The 20384-nt window shown below is 39.4% G+C and overlaps 1 protein-coding gene across 8 annotated transcripts in view; it reads right to left on the minus strand.

The window, feature by feature from the left end:
* Nucleotides 1-18948, minus strand: part of AFTPH (aftiphilin) — a 37559-nt gene extending 18611 nt beyond the window's left edge. For 7 of the 8 annotated variants that reach the window (XR_014896148.1, XR_014896147.1, XR_014896149.1 and 4 more), the window contains exons 1-5: nt 17120-18948; nt 5650-5801; nt 5005-5131; nt 4684-4740; nt 2092-2214 (exon numbers count right to left, since the gene is read on the minus strand). Coding sequence is in view for 5 of the 8 variants with exons in the window: in XM_085307267.1 (XP_085163393.1) it covers nt 2092-2214; nt 4684-4740; nt 5005-5131; nt 5650-5801; nt 17120-18922 (2262 nt within the window). In the remaining 3 variants the exon portion in view is untranslated. The remainder of the gene's footprint in view (nt 1-2091; nt 2215-4683; nt 4741-5004; nt 5132-5649; nt 5802-17119) is intronic. The other variant, XM_085307270.1, reaches the window with a different exon arrangement.
* Nucleotides 18949-20384: the final 1436 nt, after the last annotated feature.

Here is a 20384-nt window from a genome sequence, read left to right on the forward strand (position 1 = left end):
AGATACATACAGCTGTACAAAAATTACCTGTGTTTGGAATAAAAAGTTTCAGTGCCCATTAAAATTGCCTATATTTCCATTTCATAATTATCAGCAGCACAGTTCCTAATAAAATGTTTATCGAAGTTTGAGCACATCTTCTCAATACTGCTCCAATCTGGAATATTCCCAGGAGGTAGTCTGCCCAATGTGACATAAAAGATGGATTCTCCCAAAAAAATAGCAGAAGTCACAAAGCAGAAGATACCAACATCAAAGAAACAAGGTCTCCAAGGTGGACATTTGCTGACTGTTCATGCCCATAAGATTTTCAGATTCCACTTAACTGCAGCCATGTCTCTTAGCATTCTTGCTAGCTAGAATTTAACCGCTCTCTTTCCCCAAAACTTATTTTAGTGCTTGTCTTTTTCGAAAAAAAATAATCTAAGGCAGGCAGCCAGCAGTGCAGATTGATAGCATGCAAGCTTTTCATATGAACAGCTATTGAACTGAGTTTGTCAGGCCAGTAAGCTGGGGACAAAATTATCAAACTCCGACAAATAACAGGATATCCTGTTAAASGGATACCCAGAAGTATAAAACATTCTTAATTAGAGGAGAAAAAGTAAAAGATTTCATAAGTAGAGGTACTTTCTTTTAGCAGTCAGCAGAAGGACTGCCAGGCAACTAAGAAAACAGCACATCTCAGAGACGTTGCTAGTTGAGGCTCTCACAGCTCTCTACACTATGAGGTYTGATCTCTGTTCCCCCCTGTAAAAGAGGGGATCCTGAATTCTGCACGAGCCAGTAAAATTTTCCAACTCTGCACAAATACAGAAGCTGCATAAGTGATTTCTTCAGCTCCTTACTTCTTCCAATACACAGCTCAGGTGCTTAGTTTCACTGTAGGATTTGTGAGAAGCAGAATGGGATATATCAGCAAAGATATACATTACGACAAAACATTCAAATTCTGATCAAACTGACATAGTTAGTGCTATTCCACAGTGCTGATAACGGAAAAAAAAAATTCTTCTCTGGTACAAGCCTGTCACAGTTACAGCTCTGTAATATGGCAGAGCAAAATGCCCATGGAGATCACTAAGCTCAGAAAAACCTGGCACCAGGGTAATTCCTTCTGGAATGCCTTCATTCAGCAGTCACAAGCGTAACAGGTACCTGAAGATGCTGGGCTCACCAAAAAAAGGCCTGTGCTAAGGAGGGACACAGCAGAATCTCTTTCTCCAAATATATGCTGAGCACCACTGTGGTGGCATGCTGAAAATTAGAATGTCTAAGCATATCCCACTAACTAATTGCCAGCTAGGTGCATTTTRACACACATGCCATTTATGTGGTCTACTATCAGATTATCAGAAAACACAGAACTCAGAACTCAAAATCAAACTCTGAACTCATTTTTTATCACACTTAGACAGAGAAACTACCCAAGTGACTGGGCTGTTCAGTGGATAATCATTCAAGAAAACACTTTGGTATAAAGTGCCAGCAGAACTCAGGCAATCAAAAAGGCAGGTCCCTCTGCTTGTGCGGATCATACCCAGAATCTCCTTCCAGATAGCCAGGCTGCTTTCTATGCCACTCGGAGCAAAAGGAAAAGGAAAAACAGAAAAGAACACAGAAGTATATACATAAACAATCATCTAAAAAAACAGATGCAGTCCAACAACTAGAATGGTTTCCTATGATAAATTTTAGGGGAGGTGGGGGGAGAGGAGACGGAAGTACCTTAGCCTGGGGAAGGACAATTCTGAAGTTACATCTCAAAGTTGAGGAAGCAACCCACTCACAGGCCACTGGTTTTAAAGCAACTTGCTTTAGAGCAACAGAGATCATCAGGACTCTTAATAAATGCTGGTCTCCCTGTTGTTCACCAACTGCCACAGTCTTAGCATGGAGACTTCCTTCCAGTCACACATGAAAAATAGATCCAAGAGCAGAGATTCAATCAGACACAACAAACACCTGTTCTTTGCGTACCGGTGCCTTTGAACATACCATCTATATCTTTAAAATGTGAAGGAAGAGGCAAGTCATCCTGTTTTCTCTCATTCTTTCTTTTCCCCCTTTTTCTTTCTGTTTATTTTTTACCTGGAACTGGTCAGGTGTACATGTGTTCATCTCTGGTGATACAGGAGGTGTCTGTCCTATCGAAGCTATTTTTTCTGCTGCAGATATGGGTTTCAGAGGTTCCTTGGTAGGTTCTAACATACCCTAAAAAAATAAAAATCATACACATGCACACACACAAATATATATATATACACACACCAAGAACTGCAGACACCAGGAAAGAGAAGATGCTGTAGTAGTAGTACAATCCTCAGCTAGTGGCTTGGGGGTAATCATACCTCCCTAGGACATATTCAGTGAGAGGTGCACAGGGACATGAGGAGCTGGGGGGAAGAAACAGAATCAAAGGTCTCTTCTGGTTCCTTAGGCTTTCAYGAAGCCTTAGAAACATTTTAGTGTCAGTAACAGAAACTCAAGCTCTTAGCTGGAGCTTGCTTTCAACTTTTAAGAAYGTAACTTAAGCTGGAGGAAATAGTTACTTGATAAGGGGACATTTTTCCCCACCCAAATGTGTGCAGACTGTTGCAGAAGTATCAAGTGGCACATCAGAGATGTACAAGTGCATTCACTCCATTTTTACAACTAGGTAATTCAGAAGATGCAAGTCAAATTATCAGTTTGTAGAATGATACTAAGATCTGTAACCATTGCCATGGAAACAAATGCATTAAAAAGCTTTRGGAAGACTAATAAAGTCATGTTTTAAATTTTACAAAAACTGTTCAAAGCCRAACAGTAATATCAAAGATATCTGAAATCTTCTATAATCCTGCATAAAAGTGAGGGTGGGGAAAAAATATATAGATAGACAAAATTTTGCACCGAGACATGCAATGCTGAAACACTGAACAATGATATATGACCAAAGAAAATCCCAAAACAAAACCACTGAATTTGTTACAAGCACATTTTAAATTAATTTCAGGAAATTAGCCACCAAGATCAGCTGTTCCGCAGTCAAGGATTTCTATGACATGCTAAGGAGCCCGAAATTTAGCAGAGTAAATCAATTCTTTTGGACAGAARAGAAACAGATAAAGCAGTATTGCAAGAGAAAGCAGCAAGTCACTTTGCTCCTAACATCACCTCTATGCAGCTTATTGTGTGCATAAGTACAAAAGCACTTTACGAAGTGATTGATCAGCAACAACAATTTGTTTAGGAAAAAACCTGCACACACTGTGTACAGTATAAACTTGCTCCCAAATACATATTACATATTACATGAAAAAAATWAGCAATTAGTAAGAGATGTTTTATCTCTGTGTTTATCAGAATACCATGCTTATACCCAAAGTGCATGAGTTGACCTTGATATCAGAAAACAACTGCTTTAGAAATTGACTCTAGAAGTCGCTCTAAAAAATTAACCTAGATATTGTATCAATAACCTAGATATTGTGTCCATTTAAAACATAAAACTGCAGTCTTTTTACTTTCAATTTGTGAATGACCATATTAAAARAAACCCCACACAACAAAAAACAAGTTTCCAGAAACAGAACGTATCAGTTTTGCTCAGACTAGCAAAAACAGCAAATCTTATCTTTTGAATGTTTTTACTGCTATAGTCATTACACAGAGAYGCTAAATGGGAATCATTAATTATGGGCTTAAGTGAAAATAGTCGATCTCACCGTGTTAGGTTACTCGGGTCTCCTTTACAGTCTGGGAAAGTCTAAATCACACTTGCTATTTTTAGTAAGTACTTGGGGCAAGCGAACAATACTGTGCATACTACGTTTCTTGTATGCATGAATAGCCTATTATAGTAAAATAGCTTTTACTGGATGCAGGAGGGGGGAAGAAGAGGTGGAGCAGACAGAAACCCTACAGAACTTCGGTTCCTGTACAAACATATACATGGATATGCAAACACAGCCGTATATATGTTGGTAATTTACAGATTGATATGCCAATAACACTGCAAAACATTACCATCCTTCTCTCTTGATCTCGGAATATTGAGATACAATCAGTAATTAATAAACAGTCTATCAGATAAACAGTTGAATAAAGCTTGAGTGTGCTGAGAAAACTTCCTACACATTTTCCAAAGAAATTCACAAATGTCTAGCAGGGATTTTCTTCAAACTTCCTTTGAAACATCTGGTCTTAATGTCAGGCCTTCCTGCAGCTACTGATGTGGACTGATGGCTTGATTCACTTTAATATTCCATTAGCATTTTTGACAACTATTTAATCTTCTAGTTTAAGTAACTCTTGTCAATTTTTAGTTGACTTTCTTAAATCTATAACTTGTATTTAACAGTTAAAAGAAGAATTTCAGCAATCCATATACATTAATATACTGCTCTGATTCATTCTTCATTTTTTAAAAAATGTCTCAAGCTAAGATTGGACTAGCTAGCCTACTTTATTAAATGAATAAATCAATACTTTTTCCATTGAAAAAATACTAAAATCTCTTACRTGCAGTTTTCTTTCTTTCTTTTTTCTTTTTTTAGTGTTTCAACTGTTTCCTATGATATAATAAACTTATACAGATACCTTTCAGCACCCCTGGTGCTTAATGTCATTTAAGATGTTTCAGTATTACTGTTATTGTCATGGGAATTATAATACAAAAATAACAACGAAAAAGCTTACCAGTCCCGCTGCATACATGGGTACTATAACAGGCTGTTTCTTGTTGCCTGTAAAGAGCTGATTAAAGAAAAAAAATCAAAGTTTTATAAAATTTAAGATTATTATCATAGAATAAATATATGATAGATTTAACACAAGTGTTTAATGCACCTTTTAATATTAACACGGTGTACAAAAAAATGGTAAAACAGTCTGTCATGAAAACCCATTTTCAGTGCAGCTATGCTATTAAGAGATGAGCATTGACACAAAAACACGTGCACAGTTCTGCATTTAAAGCAGCTCAATTATAGAGAAAACAAGTTTTATTGACAGACTCACAATATTTCTTGTGTCGATTCCCAAGGAGCACAAAAGCTTTTTGTTGCTGTGGGAGCCACCCCACTGGTATCTCAGTCCATATGCATCATGGATATCCTGCAGCTCTGTCCACACGTCCATCAGTTCCCTATACAACCCATCATAAATTAAGTTATCAACAAGAACAACTTAGCAGCTTTGAACAAATATTCTACTAGTTTTTACTAGRAGTGACATATTACACATTCCAATTAAACTTATGCCCAAACATAATACTCAAGGGAACTAAAACTGCACAGGATTCTCGGAACAATTATTTTTCAGACTTATAATTGGAAAACGATGCCCACAGCAGACATAACAAGGCCTACTTAGACTTGATCATCACACAAATAAAAACAGCAATTTATAGCAAGTAATAAGCCACATTCTAATCAACTAATTCATAYAGACATCACTAAAAAGATGAAAAGTTTCTGACTGTGTGAAATACTACTGATATATGTCATCACTGAAAGATAAGCATTCAACTAGATGCCTCATTTTTACTCTTTCAATATAGTCTTTCAATATACTTGAAGGTCATGTTGAAATTCTGCTATGTAAGTTTTTGACAATTATACATTTCTAATTTATTTTAAGTTTGTAGCGTTAGTGGCTTCTTACCCACTATTTGCTAAGGTCTCCTCAGTTGTCATTTGCTTTTCATCTGCTTCCAACAAATGATTCAAGGAACTTATTTCTTCTTCAATTTCAAGAACAGGCATGGAAGGAAAACAGACTTCAAATATTCGTTCCAGACGACTTAACAATGTTGTCTAAATCAAAGAGGAAAATATTTGTGTTAAAATTTGTTAACTGCTTTAAAGAAAATAATGAGTATAAAATTCTAAAAATAAATTTAAAAGATAGAAAACAGTGTATAGTTCAGACAAAGCTTCACTTACCACATGGCATGCRAGTGTCAGAGGATCAAAAGACCCTTAATACACCACATACAAGYTGCAGCTACTGAGAAACAGTAAGTGTCTTTACCCTCTGCCAAGTGAGCATTTACATAAGGGTTCAAAACAGTTCTTACCAGATTCAGCCTTTGTTATGAAATAGCAAAAAAGACGTACAACAGATACTGAGTTATATTTACTCAAGATGCATCTGAGTAAATGCCAGATGCGTCTGGTGTTGAACACTGCAAAMTGAAAACACCCTGATTTCACTTAATGACAATACACTTAAATCTAAACTCAAGACACAACGTTGATTCAGAACACAGCCGCAACTTCTTAGAAGATGCATGCAGTTAAAGGTCTCTCAAAACTTCACTTCAAGTGCAACATGCTCACACTGTAATCCTGACTCTGGACTATCAATGTTTTTTCATCATATTTTCAAAGACTGCACGCCTCCTAAAAAGTTATCGTCATCAATATGATTCAGATGTAAGAAAACTGTAACGCAGCTTCATTTCGTATGGTTCAGATGATAGCTCTTCTGCATTACACCTGACTAACATTAAGGCATTTAAATATATCGCTTACCAAAAAAAATTTGAAAGATTTATTTGGCTCTCAAAGAGAACTTTCCCAGATAACTGAAGAAAAAGAGGAATTCTAAAATGTTGCCGTTTAAGTAGCAATGCCTTAATTTCTTGCCCCAAAACCTACTTACGTGTGTTTTTTTCCCCATATTTTTAAAATATAAATAGAAGAATCACTTTTCTCCCAGTGATTCCTCTTTCCTCCCATTCACCATTAGCCAGTTGATGCTGAATGCTATCCTTCTGTAGGGGTTAAAAGCCAGCCTTGGGAACGTTTCTATCCTTGTCAAATAAAAACAACAACAAMAAACCCYATCAAGTTTAGTTTAGTTGAGTATGAAACCAGCTAGATTGCAGTGTGATTTATGCAATTGCAACTTTATCAGCATTAGTCTCATCTGACCTTCTTTCCACTAYCTTATTATCATCTTATTGTGGATTACAAACCCATGACAAGAGTATCTAACTGCAAACATCCAGACGTTTGGGGGGGAGGGCTATTATTCCATGGGTTTCAGAGACTAAGCAGGATTTCACAGAATCATTTCCTGCTTCTCAAAGTAGCTACAACCTTGTCTTGACATCACCATCACTTAGTGTCCCTTGGGAGAAAGGAGGCTTTCATCTGGCACCTTCCGAGAAAGCCAGAAAGGGTTTTTAAGTTTCATAACGCAGAAAATATCCTCTTCCATTTCCTGTCCATCACTGCCTCTATCACTGCTACTGGGTAGGATAAGGTCTCAGCGTTATAAAGAGCATGTAACGGTACTGATGGCTTCCTGCACTTTAAGTTCCACAACACACACTGGAGAATGCTCAAATTCTTACCACTTTGAACCTTGGCAGTGTAAAGTGTTGCTGGATCTAACACTGAAGAAGAAAAAACAAAAGAAAGCACCCCCTGCTGCCAAAAATCAGAAATCTTTTTTTGACAGAAAGTTTTCATAGATTTTCTACCTTCTTCCCTGTTGTATTTCCACACAGCCACAGAATTTCACCTTTATTATAGCTCCATGAACTGTCTCAGACGTCAAACGTATATCAGTGAAACAGAACGTAAGTTTTCTGTAGTTCAGCCAGTTAAAAACAGGCAACCAGCAATCTCTTACCAGTTATGTAAAAAGTACTGATTGCAAAGTATGCTTGTGGGAAGAAGAAAGAAAAAAGAAAAAAAAAGCTTCACTTTATTAAACAAACAAAMAAAAAACCCACAGAAGCACCTGAATCTCCCTCCTTGCTAGGGGAAGGAGAAGCAAGCCTGGCCCCAAATGAGCACTTCTGTCTTTCTAGTTTGGACTTCCTCAGCAGCCACCTTTGGGATGCCCAGCTGCACCACTCGGGACAGCACCCAGCAGCTCCAGCACCTGCTTTTCTACTGGGGAAAGGGGCAGAGAGAGCCAGCAGGCGTAAATCCCAGGAGCATCCCGCCGCGTGCTGGCGGGGTACCGCAGCCACGCCAGCAGAGCCCTCCCGTGGAGATGCGGCACACGCCAGCAGCAAGGCCGCACGTGCAAACCTACGCTCGGGCAGAGGCCGTGCCAGCACAGCTGCACCGCCAAGGAAGCCTGGCAAGCTGGTTTTCAACCGACCGAGCTCTGTAATCTCAAAATCCGAATCCGAGGCCCAGGAAAGACGGCCTGCCTTCCTCTAAGAGCTCCTCCGGGCCCTGGCTGAAGTTGGGAGAAGCTGGGAATYGGTATCACTGCAGAATCCACGCTGGGGCAAAACCTGCCCCAGTTGAGGAGAGCTGCAAGGGAACCCCAGGGAGCGCAACAAGCAGCTCCTCCGGCAGCCGCACAGCTGGGCCAGAGGCAAGAAAGGTGCCGGCYGCAGCCTGGAGCAGCTGCCAGGCCCAGAAGGGCGGCTGGAAAGGCCTTCGGCAGCCGGGCACGAGCGAGCCCTCCCAGCCGGGGCGGGGAGAAACGCTGCAGYGGCCAGCCCTAGCGCCTCGCCGCAGACTGACGGCCTGCGGGAGGAAGCTACGTATTTCAATTAGACCGACTGATAACAGTCGGAACAAGCGGTCAGGCACACCGAGTACCTTTATCACTGCCGTAAGAGCTACATACAATGCTTCTCATTTTAGTTTTTATTTGAAAACTTGCCTTTCTGCTCGTCTCAGCTAAGGCAGGCACGGAGCATGCCCACGAGCGAGGGCAGCCCGGGAAGCCTGACGCAGGGGCACGCAACCCGCTGGCAGGGGACCCCGACTCGGAGCCCCGGGCCGCAGGCTGATGAGTCAGGAATCACCAGCCAAGTCTGCTGCCTCTGTTCTCCCTATTCAGCTGCAAACTGCACAGAGCAGCAAAATTAGCTTGCTTAAAACATCAGCTCTTCAGTTTTCCTATCTGTGAATGGAAGGCCGGCCACGCAGGGGCAGCCACCAACCTCAGTCATTAGGTGTTTGTAAAGCATTGCCTCAAAATCCCATAATTATTATATTATCAAAGGACCTGGCGCACGTGACTAGCATTTTTTCTTTTCCTCATCATTAGGTCTCTGATATTCTCTGACTGTACTTTAATGACTCACATTTTACAGTGTATCACTATCCTTTTACATTTAATCATGTTCTAAGCCCAATTATTTTGGCCACAAAGCAAGACTCACATTACTTATAGACTGCTTTTTGTTGACCAAAACTGAGATACTAATTTTTAGAAGTAAAACTACACAATATTCCAGAATTTTTCTTTTTAAACTTGTAAAAAGCATGTTCTATTTCAATTTTAAATCCCAATGCTGCCTACAATGCATCAGTTGCCATTATACTATATGAATGGGCAAAGCTTACTTCATTTCTGTAATACAGCAGAAATGCATATCCCCAGCGAAGAGGAAAACGCAGACGAAAGGTAATGTATCATGACAATAGCAAGGCATCGGGTTTCTTCAACTAGACCAACATCTGAGAATGTGCTGGCGACTTTGAAACAGCTTGCTAGAAATCTAGCTTACCTAGGTAATAAATGAGTTAAGGGAAAGTCTCAAGGAGTMAAGGAGCATCTGTCAGCACTCAAATTCAAATTTGTGCTTTAAAAAAAAGGGGGGGAGAGGAGAGAGGGAGAGAGAAAATTGTGTATCAAAATTCAAAATTTCAGGAACAGTTTAATTAAAGCAATCTTTACACTTCTTTTTATATCTTTTCTAATTTCCAGGAGTGCTTGGCTTTATTTATACACGTTAGAAAGAAGAATGGTTTCTACAGCAGATAGGAAGAATTCAATATGTACAAATGGACATAGGGATGAGTGCACAGACATCTCCCTCAGGCAGTGGTAATTTCTCTGAAGGAAGCAGCTGAACTGGTTCATCTAATTGGTAATGAGATACTGCCCTGACAGCTCCTGGGTAAAAAGGGCATTACCAAAACTAAAAGTTTAAAATATGTAAAAGTAGTTCATCTTCTACAAATATGAATATACCGTTCAGACCATCAGCAAATACTAATTCTATTACACACACACTAGTGCCATGTCTTTTGGGAGAAAAAATTCACTCATATGTAAGTTACTGTGGGGAAATTTCCAACCCCCTTTCCCCCCCAAGACGTATTAGGAAATATGCCTTCTCCACTGTGAAAAACCTTTCTTCCTGGGTTTAGTGACAACTGTGCTTAACCTCCCCCCCACTTTTCTCAACTTTTCATGGCAGTAAAAGTATTTGATAACCAAGTGATCTGCACTGCAATTTGAGACGAGTAATTCAAGGCACTTACTGAAGATGTGAACAAAGCCCACAGCTGCCACTCTAAAAATTAGCTATGATGCTCCAAACAGGGATAAATTCAGAGACTCAGTTTCTGGAACCGCAAAAAGTTTCTGATAAACAGTTAACATATTGTGGTAATCACCATCTGAAATAATCAAAATATCAAAGGAGAATTACAAGCCCAGGACTAAATTCTATCTCTTTGGCTGTATAAATAGGATGAGAGGGGAGAGACGTCCAGTCCTCAGAGCTAAAAATCCCACACAGCCAGTTTACACAACTTGTAAACCCCTTACTCTTTATCAGAAGGCTACATAACCAAYAGACGCCTTCAACACCATAGATTTTCACTGACAGTGTGGCGCACTAGATCAATCCTTCCAGCCATCTTGGCGGGAACTCAACAGCGACAGCTCACTCTCTGTCTTCAGAGTTTGGAAAAGGACAGATATTAAAGCTTGCTATAAAAACGGTATGTTTGGGCTATGCTATGGTGACAGCCGAGATCACTTGAAGCCTTCGTAGCGCGATTACTGTAACGCACCCTGAGTGCGGTTGCGGGGAACGCTGGGCGCAGGGGAAAGGCTCTCTTTCTCCCCACTTCTCYCCACGCTCCTCACTGCCTCAGCTGCGGAGCGGACACAGAAGTTAATCCAGCGAAACTCTCCTCGTGCTGGAAGGTAAAGAGCGGAGCGGCACTTTGTCCCTCCCTCCTGCCCCACTTCCCACGGGCAGGGACAGCCTTGTTTCTCGGTCCRTTTCTCCCACTCGAGCCCTCCTCTTCCCTGCTGCATGGTGCGAGGGGCCCTGGAGGCAGCAGCCTTCAAGCTCTGCGCTGTCTGAGCCCAGCAGACACAGAACTGGGACGGGCAGAGGATCGGCTGGTGTGACTGAGTAAAATCTAGCAACAGAGAGCCTTAAGAATAAATACGAGCAGGATGTAAGTTACGTTAAATTATGGAGATCACTTAAGATATTCACGTCTTAGCTGACAGAAGAACAAAAGAAAGGAAACAGAGTGAGCATAAGAAGGAAATAAGATGTTAAATGTATAATTTAGGAGAGGGAGGGAGAAAGTCTGTATGGACATGATCAGCAAGTTAGAATTCAGAAGTTAAGCGAAGGCTCTCAACAGATGGCAGAACAAAGAGCAGGGGCCAGAAGCCAAGAAAAGAAAGTGAAAATTTTAATTACTTATATCATTCACTCACTGCTCTACAAGAGTGCCTAACACAGGTATTTTATGCCCATTTTAACAAAATAGAGAAATGAGAAATGCCTTATGCTCAGTTTTATAACAACAACTGAGACATATTTTTATGAACATGTTTGCCTCTGTACCTTTACTCTCCCCACCACCACTTTTTTTTTTTTTTTTTTTGACCTTACCATGAATATAGCTAAGCTGAGAAGCTGATTTAAGTGACTGAAACTCACCAAGATGAGCACAGCTTCAGAGGGTCTCCATAGCTATGGGGCTCAGGCTATCAAGGAACAAAGCTGAACAGTTAAATGCGTATAAACAAACAAACCACACACTCAGTTAAGCAGGGGCAGAATTTTCCTTTGGAGAGGTCTAGGGGTTCCTTAGACCAAGAATCACTGTGCCTTCCACATAGCAACAATTTATTTATTTCTCTAGTGTGCAGGCTCTGCTGGGTAAACAGAGCATCTTCATACAAGCCATGGAAGAGCTGCAGGCAGAAAAACCCTGAGTAAAGAGACGAAGCAAAGCTTACAAAGAACAAAAAAGTTTAACGTTCATGATCCAAATGGGACAGTTTTTCTTCCCCCTCTGCCCCCTGAAGAAAAGCAGCTAAGGCAGTGCCACAAAGATTCTTAGAAGCAGAAAAGCAAACTGTTTCATTTTTATTATTGCAGATAATTTATAATGGAAACACTGGCCCTAAACTGAGATTTATATGTCGGCCAGAGAATGCTATTTAGTTAGACCATCAAACATGATGCCACAAAAGCTAAAAAAGATCTCACTGCAAGCAATGAGAAACAGAGTAAACTCATTCTGAAAGTGTTAGCAGGACTAACAGTGTTAGCAGTGAACAGGACTTCCCTGCTCTTCTGCTGCTTGATCGACAATAATAACGCACAGGAAAGCTAAGTGTAGGAATGTGGAGCTGTCTCCCTTTTTCCTGAAAGGCTCACACATCCATTTTCCCTCAACTAAAGAAGGTATCAAATCTTGTTCTGTCAAACTGCAGTTTAACAGGCCCTGACCTAGCCAAAGCTTATTACCCTTCTCAGCATGTCACCTTAGCGTCTAGTGCTGCTGCAGGAATTTCTCGGTTGGGCTCTGCGAGGAAGTAGAAAGGAAGTAGACAAAACTTGCATCAACAAGCTAGAAAATAAGATTCTGCTGTAGGTAGACAGAAATGCTAGTGCAACCACAGAAAAAGCCACCCTTATACTATCTTCTTATGCAAGACCTCCTTAGCTAGCCTGTTCTGAAATGCAGCAATTTCATGGGCTACTTTTAACAGTCTGCTCTGTCAGTTCTACAGCTGCACGTACTCAAGAACTGTCCTATGAACTTCAACAAGACCCCTTCTAGACAAATATATTTACACTGCAAGCTGTTATCCAACTGTCTGAACTTAATTTGGCCAACACTATCTTAACTTATCTCAGTGAACAGGGAGGCTGAAGTCTTTACGGTCATAATTACTTTTTTCCAAGAGGATGACACTTCATTCATTGCACAAGGCAGAAAGTACTCTCTGCACGACAGTGATTCCCTGTTTTTTTGTTTCGTTTCCCCTTGGCTTGCTGCTTACTTGTGGCTTATTAAGTGTACATCAGCCACACCGTACACATAATCTGAAGAGCTAGAGGCTCTCTGATGAAAGGAGGATTTTAAAATCCACTTCAAGGAACTTCCAGCTTTCCATTCCTCCCTTTCCAGGATTTGTCAACTCTCAGCTGAATCAGATGAGAGTTTTGGCCTTCCAACCAAACCAATGTTCATTTTGTCTGCCTCTCTAAATACTTCCCTCTTATACTCCTTGAATATAGTGAGGCACAGCGGTATTTACCCACCCACATGGTTAACATAGGTAAAAACTGCTCAGGTGCTTTGCTAAGCCCTGTATTATAGTATTAGCTAATATTAATTCACTGTTAATGTACTGTAAGGCAGAATAACTTTCTCCTCGCTGCTAAGGAATGTTCAACCCTACCTCATGGAAGAAAGCTTTTCTGTGAGCCTTGTATATCGTAGAAACATAACTAACTAGTGTGTTCAGATCACTAGTGTGACCAGGTAGATCATATAAATGGGATTGTTGCATATGGCGCAATGCGGGTTCACCTAAGACCTATTAGAGCAACCAATTCATGCACCACTAGATCCTAAAGTAGTTTTAGTGAACACAAAGACACATCTGTATCAAATGCAAATATACAGCTATAATGAAACAAATTACATATTTTCAGCTAGATGTTAAACGATTGAAGTATACAATAGGATTAATATGGGTTCAAATAATAGCCTGTACCGTACAGCGAAGGTCAGCATGTTACAAATTCTACACTTCAAACCACAAGCAGCATTCTGAGAGTCTTTAAGACCAAAGGCAAAGGTGAAAATATGCAATGAACCTTTTGCTGTTGGATGTTGCTGCATAAGGAAAAAAAAAAAGCCACAAGAACCTTATTTTCCCCTTTTATTTTCCACATTTTATATGTAAAACTGGAATGATTAGTCAAATACAAATTCTCAAGTGAAGTCTAAATTTAAATTAAGCATTATGCCAATTTCGGAATCTTTAGAATAGTTTGCTTAACATACTCCTCATGACGAGGACCACATTCAGAAAGCACAGAACTTTGCTGCCTCCTTCACAACAAAATAGGTGGACTAAGAAAACACAAAAGAAAATATAAAAAGCCCATATTGGCAAAGGAACTCGAGCTACTGGTAAATAACCTTCCTTTCATGCTGCATTCCGAAGGATGAAAATTGCTGCATACATCATTTCTACATTTAAACAGGAATGCTGCTGGCTAAGTGTACAAAAGCAGTATTTGTACAAAAAACATTATTGAAAAGTAAAGAAGTACAAATCGAGTCATTTTGTTTATATACCATTCTTTCAAAATGATTATACCACCACATTAGAATGACTTCTCTAGCTTCAGCAGTACAGACCAAGTGTACACTGTACCTTGTAAACTGTGCCAGTTCACCTTTAGCCTGTGCGGAGGTCTCAATTTTCACATCTCAAGTGTCTAATACATGCTGTAGTCCTCTCTTGCATGCCCTGCTCCCTTTGAGCTGCTATAGCAAGTGCTTCTCAGCATTTCTAGCAGTAACCCCAAGCTGTTATACATTAAAGAAAGTGATCTACTGCTCCTTACCCCTCTCTGGCCAGGGTAATAAAGACTTTTTGTTCGCTTACCTCTCTCTAGCTTCATTTTGCCTGCAGAGATACCTGCTTTTGCCTCATATAGCTCCAGATCTTCACTTTGATGTATGGGAAATAAAAGATCAGCAAACACTTTAAAACGCTGTGCTTCAAGTTTCTACCTCAATGACATTCTCTTAAGTGAAAGCAATAAAACTGATCAAAATTTGAGTTTAATTTTCCTAGAAATTTGCATGCAAAGTACTAAGACTATTTCTTGGCTGATGCTGACTCAACTTACATCAACATGTAGAAAATACAAGATAGACGGTGTTTGTAACTGCTATTTACTAAACTATGGCTCTATGCAGTAAACACAGAATTACTACTTTAAGATTAAAATGAAGTTGTTTTTTAAAAGTGTGTAAAAAGATTACAACAGACCCCTCCAAAACTTTAAGTACTTCCTGAGTGCAAAAAGTTTTGAAAACGTGTTATCTACTGTTCTAGGGGATAATTAAAAAAAAAAGTTAGTTGCTACTAACTGTTGCAAGGCTAAGTAAACTATTGCAACAGAGAAGACTTACCCAGCTACACTTCCTCTATGGCTAATTTGAGTAAGACATTCTGAGCTGTGCTTCCTTGCCAGCAGAAGAGGCAGAACATAGCTTTATACCTGAACAATCTCAACTGATGGTAGTATTAGTAGAAGGAATTAAGAAATATTGAAGTCTTAAAACTGATTTTACAATCTAACCAAACCACTGTATGACTTCATGAGAAATCACTGATGATCTTTCATCGTAATTTGGCTTATCTTTTGTTAAAGTAGACTTGGAAAAAAAAAAGATTACAGAACCTCTGAAGGTTCTGCTTTTATAAGCACCTAAATTCAGGAGGTTTTCAATTGAAATTTATGACTGATACAAAAATATTGGAAATTTCTAAGTAAAAATAGATCTTTAGAACATTCAGTCTTTCCCTACCAGTACGATCTACTGGAATACATACCAACCTCTTCCTGACACCCCCACCCCCCCAATACCCCCCAATTTTTTCAAATTCAGTAGTCTTTTTCAAGTGGAAACAGGAACTATATAGCTTAGTTGCATCAATGACCCAGGTACTCTCCTCTCCCACAAACAAGTAACCAAGGAGGTAACAATATTAAGTTTGTGCTTTCATCTTGAAAATGAAACCACGCATTCAGGTGATCCCTGCAAATAAGCAAGGTTTCACATAGGCACAAAAATCCATCTGCAGGTTCACTTGCAAGACAAATGCCTTTTTGGGGTCTTGTGAAGCACTGTTGAAGTTTGGTGTTTCAGCCACCAAACAAGACAGCAAGCAGGAAATATCAGGAGCTCAAGCTCACACCTTTTAAGGTGACAAAAGCCGATGCTAAGTCGGAAAAGCTCCGTTCCATCTGCCGGTGCCTGCAAACTCCCAGCTCCCGCAACCTTCTTCCGAACAGGCGTTTCATCTGTCACTGAGAGCAAGCTGAATGAGGCAGGGCTGTCTCCAAGTCTAGACAAGGTCTTGATAAGAAGGGACTTATCTCATTTTCTTTCGTTGCCAGGAGAAACCTGTATCTTTTAGATACACATTAGCACCCTTTACTGCTGGTGCCACTACACGTTTCAGAAAGACAGAGCGTCCTCTGAACTACTCATCTGGGATGATATGATTACAAAGTATTGAGTTTAAAATTCCCTTCAAATTTCTGTTCTGAATTTTGAAAGTGTAATATTAAATACATATACAAATGTGTGTGTATATATATACACATGCATATATGTACTTATATGCACATGCACATGTGCAAGTATCTATCCACGTGTATATTTTTTACATACACAAATAAGAAAACAGGCACACATCTTGAAGACGACTGGCAAAGAGCTAGTCAGTTAATTAGGAACCGTTGTGCACTTTAGCAAATAAGGCATAAAACTAAGGGTATGGAGGAAAGAAATTATCCTGTCTACTTTACCCTGCCTCAAATTCTAGTTTAGATACAGCAGCAGCTATAAGGAAGCAGTTTATTTTGTTTTTATATATCATATACATATATTTTTTATAAATAAATATGGAATCAATAATGCCTGCTTCCAATCAAACTATTATTTTATAAAAAGGCAACATCAGATCACAAAGAATTTATATGAAGTTACAGCCAAAGCAGCAAGTAAACTATGAAGCAAAGAAAGAAATATCACACACTCTGAAATGCTTAATGATGGCTGAGTCCTTCAATTATTTCATCTAAAGAAGCACCTATAACTGTCAAAACAGAAGCACACAAGTCCCAGCATACCTGCCCACTTTTCTGCAGGAAATAACAGTGCAAAAGATGCAAATACTGCATACTATTTCACACCTGCCCATCTCACCCACAAAATAAATCTCTCCCTCAAGACAAACAAACTACACAGACATTCTTTGTACACAAGAGCAGGAACCAGGAAAAGCTATATGCACAGGAGCAGAACAATACTGAATAAACAGAACCAAAAAAAAACTTTACCTGTACTGAAGGCGCTGGCTCTTGAGATTGCCTACTGCTAGTTCCTTCGGAAGATGCTAAAGCAAAACTGTCAGTCTTGTGGAATACTGGACCATCAATTCTCGCTGACGCACCTGCCCTGTGCGACTGCCACGTCTCTTTTCTGTGATGAGATTCACCAGCTTGCTCATCTCCAAAGGCAGCCCAGGAACAGCTGTCTTTTTGTTCATCTTCAAAAGCATTCCAGTCGGTAGCCTGGTTACAGCCTGCTGAACTAAAGTCTGCAAAGTCGTCAGAGTCCTGAAAAGTAACACTCCCATCTTGAGGTTTTGGCACTGAATCAAAGTCTCCAAACTCACTATTGTTACCGTTAGTAGCATGCTGGAAGTCTAAGCAAGAAATTTTACTGGTAGCATCACATTCTGAAGTGTCAGCAGACTGATTTAATTCAGCTTGATCTAACTTTACTGGCTGCTGACAAACAGTACTAGTGTCCCTGAAGTCACCAAAATCATCAGTAGTTTCACTAACATGCACAGGTTGTTCAGAAGTTCCTTGTAAAGCCAAAACATTTATTGATTCTTGAGCATTATTAAAAGTGGGAGACGCACTAACTGAGCCAAAATCACCAAAATCATCATTTGTATCAAGGGAAGCTGCAAGTTCAATACTACTTCCACGATTCTTAGTATCTTCAGAATCACTCAAGTTTTCTCCTGCAAGATCATTGCTTAGGTTTTCAAACTTATCAACTTTGATGTCCTCTGTTTCAGAAAAATCATCATGCCTAGAAAAATCTTTGCCATTCTGTATGTCACATTGTTTTCTCCTTTCATTGTTTTCCCCATTTTCAGTAGTGCATATTGAACTTCCAGTTGCTTGAGGCATACTAGAAATTGTGAATTCATTATCTTCTAGTGCTGTGGGACCCTGCTCAGAACTCATTTCTGAAGTGCAAATATCTTCCTCTTTTTTGTAGTTCCTATTAGAAGTGAATCCCATTCTTTTAGTTCTTTCAGATACTCTGTTTATTATGCTGTTTTCCTGAATGTTTAGAGAGTCTCTTTCATTAACACTGCATATTGTAAGCCCTGTTTCTTCCAAGTGGATTGTTTTTCTGTTTGAGAATGTAGCAAAATCTGCAAAGTCTTCACCTGAGCTAGGTATCAAGTTCAAATTTAGCTCAGTACTACAGGTGCTAACAGTCTTTAGTCCCTTTAAATCACTGATGCTGTCTAGATCTTCTGTTCCCTGAGGATTTGCAGGGTCCAATGCTGCAAATCCATTTGTTAGAATCTCTAGACATGGAAGTTTCTCACCATTACAAGCATCTATTTGCTCCTCCTGGCTCTCAACTGCTGTATCAGTTCTAACCACATCAGAAGAAAAAACCTCCAATTTCCCAATGCTCTCTCTTTGTTCCTCTCGTTCATTTACATCTTCTAAACTTATATTAAAAGCAGTACCTGAAGTTCTAAACTTAGATTTTTCTTTGCTGGTAGTAGTAGCTGACATATCAGAAAGTTCTTTAGTAAGACTAGGAAGTTCTGAGATACAGTCTTTAACATTTTTCACAGAGGTGAAAGTTGCAATGCTAGCTACATTGTCAGAATAGTCATGAAGTGGGATAAAATGATTTGTGGGTATAAACTCCTCCTTTGAATTGCTGTAGTCTGGTGTATCAAAATCAGCAAAAGCTACACCAGCAGGACTTACACCAGAAAATCCTCCAAATTCTCCAAATTCATCTTCATCGTCATCATCAGCTCCATTGTCTAGTGGTGGAGGGGATGAGGAGTACATTCGAATAATATCTGGTTCCATTGTTAGTTCCACTTTGAAGCTAATACATATCTATAAAAGGAAAAAAAGTACATTAGAATTTTAGAACTGTATATCCTGCAAATAAATGCCGTCATTTGCAAATAAATTAGTTGGGCCAAACTATTTAACCTTTTAAAAGATTCAAATTTTACTTCAGAAATGTGTTTAGAGAGGTTAGTGTCAACATCAGATATGAGAAAGGAACCTATGATACCATTATGTAAAACATATGCAGAATCTTTACCGTAATTCTTAACACTTTGACACAGACTGTGATCTTTCTCCACAAAGAAATCAGCTGAAGTTTAGATTAGAAGACTGGCAAAATACCATCACAGGCTCAGCTGAACCATATGACAACTAATTTTCAGAAGCAGCTTTCACTGGATATAGCACAGGTAAGGCAGAAAAGAGTGGAAAGAAACAGAGAAACAGGAGATGACAAAAGTGATGACAAGAACTCCTCAAACCCTTTTTCAAATCAATTCTTCTATTTTAAGAGTTGCAAAGAATCTACCAGGAACAGTCTCCTGTGAACTACTGCATGATCATACACTCAGAAGACCATGCTGAAAGGCCAGAAGAAATCAAAACATGTCTTAACCTCTATACAACAACAGTTTTAATCCAGTAGTTCTCCATTTGCTGTCACCACTGATTCATAAAATAGGCTGGACCATCTTATCCCAGTTATTTGTGTGCTCAGATAATAGGAAATAGAATTTACGCCATTTGATGGTCTACACCTTAAGAAAGTCAAGTACTTAAGTCACCTTCCAACAGTAGCCCCAAGACTTCTAGAGATGCTTCTCTAGCTTTGAAGCAGTGAAGGATAGGAGGAAGGAAGTGCTGCCATCATTGCTACCTTCGATCTGCTGTCCTACTGCTTAAATCACTTTTTTCCAATTCTTGGGCTTCTATGAGATCGCACATAACTCCTATCTGAGCCAATGTGCACCATCTCCACAGCTGCTGTTGCCCGCCTGATTTATCTTACAAACCACCAGCTGGAAAATGCTGTTATGAGCACCATTAGACCCCAGCGCAGAACAAACTTCTCCACCAAAACTTATCTTCAAAAGCAGAATGGAGCGAAATTATACGTAAAATACTTAAGCACAAGTTATTAAATCACATACACAAAGTATTCTCATGGCTAGACAGAAACAGAGATGACTGACTCCATTTTAGCATTCCAAATTATTATAGTAACAGTCAAGGTACAAATTTTATTTCCATAAAAAATGGTTTTGATTTTTTTCAATATTGCATTTAATAAATGCAGCAATAAATACTACAGTTTATATATTCCTAATTGTACATATCACTTAACCAGCTTGTACTTCCACCTTGCAGCTCTTTCTTAAAAAGAGAATTGCAACACAGCTCTTTCCATTTCACTTGACACAAATCGTAACAACATAATTAATCTTACCTACAGAAGAAAAAAGAGAGGAAAATA

This window comes from Rhea americana, unplaced genomic scaffold (assembly GCF_003343005.1).
Source record: "Rhea americana isolate MKP2758 unplaced genomic scaffold, rheAme1 scaffold_256, whole genome shotgun sequence".
NCBI lineage: Eukaryota > Metazoa > Chordata > Aves > Rheiformes > Rheidae > Rhea > Rhea americana.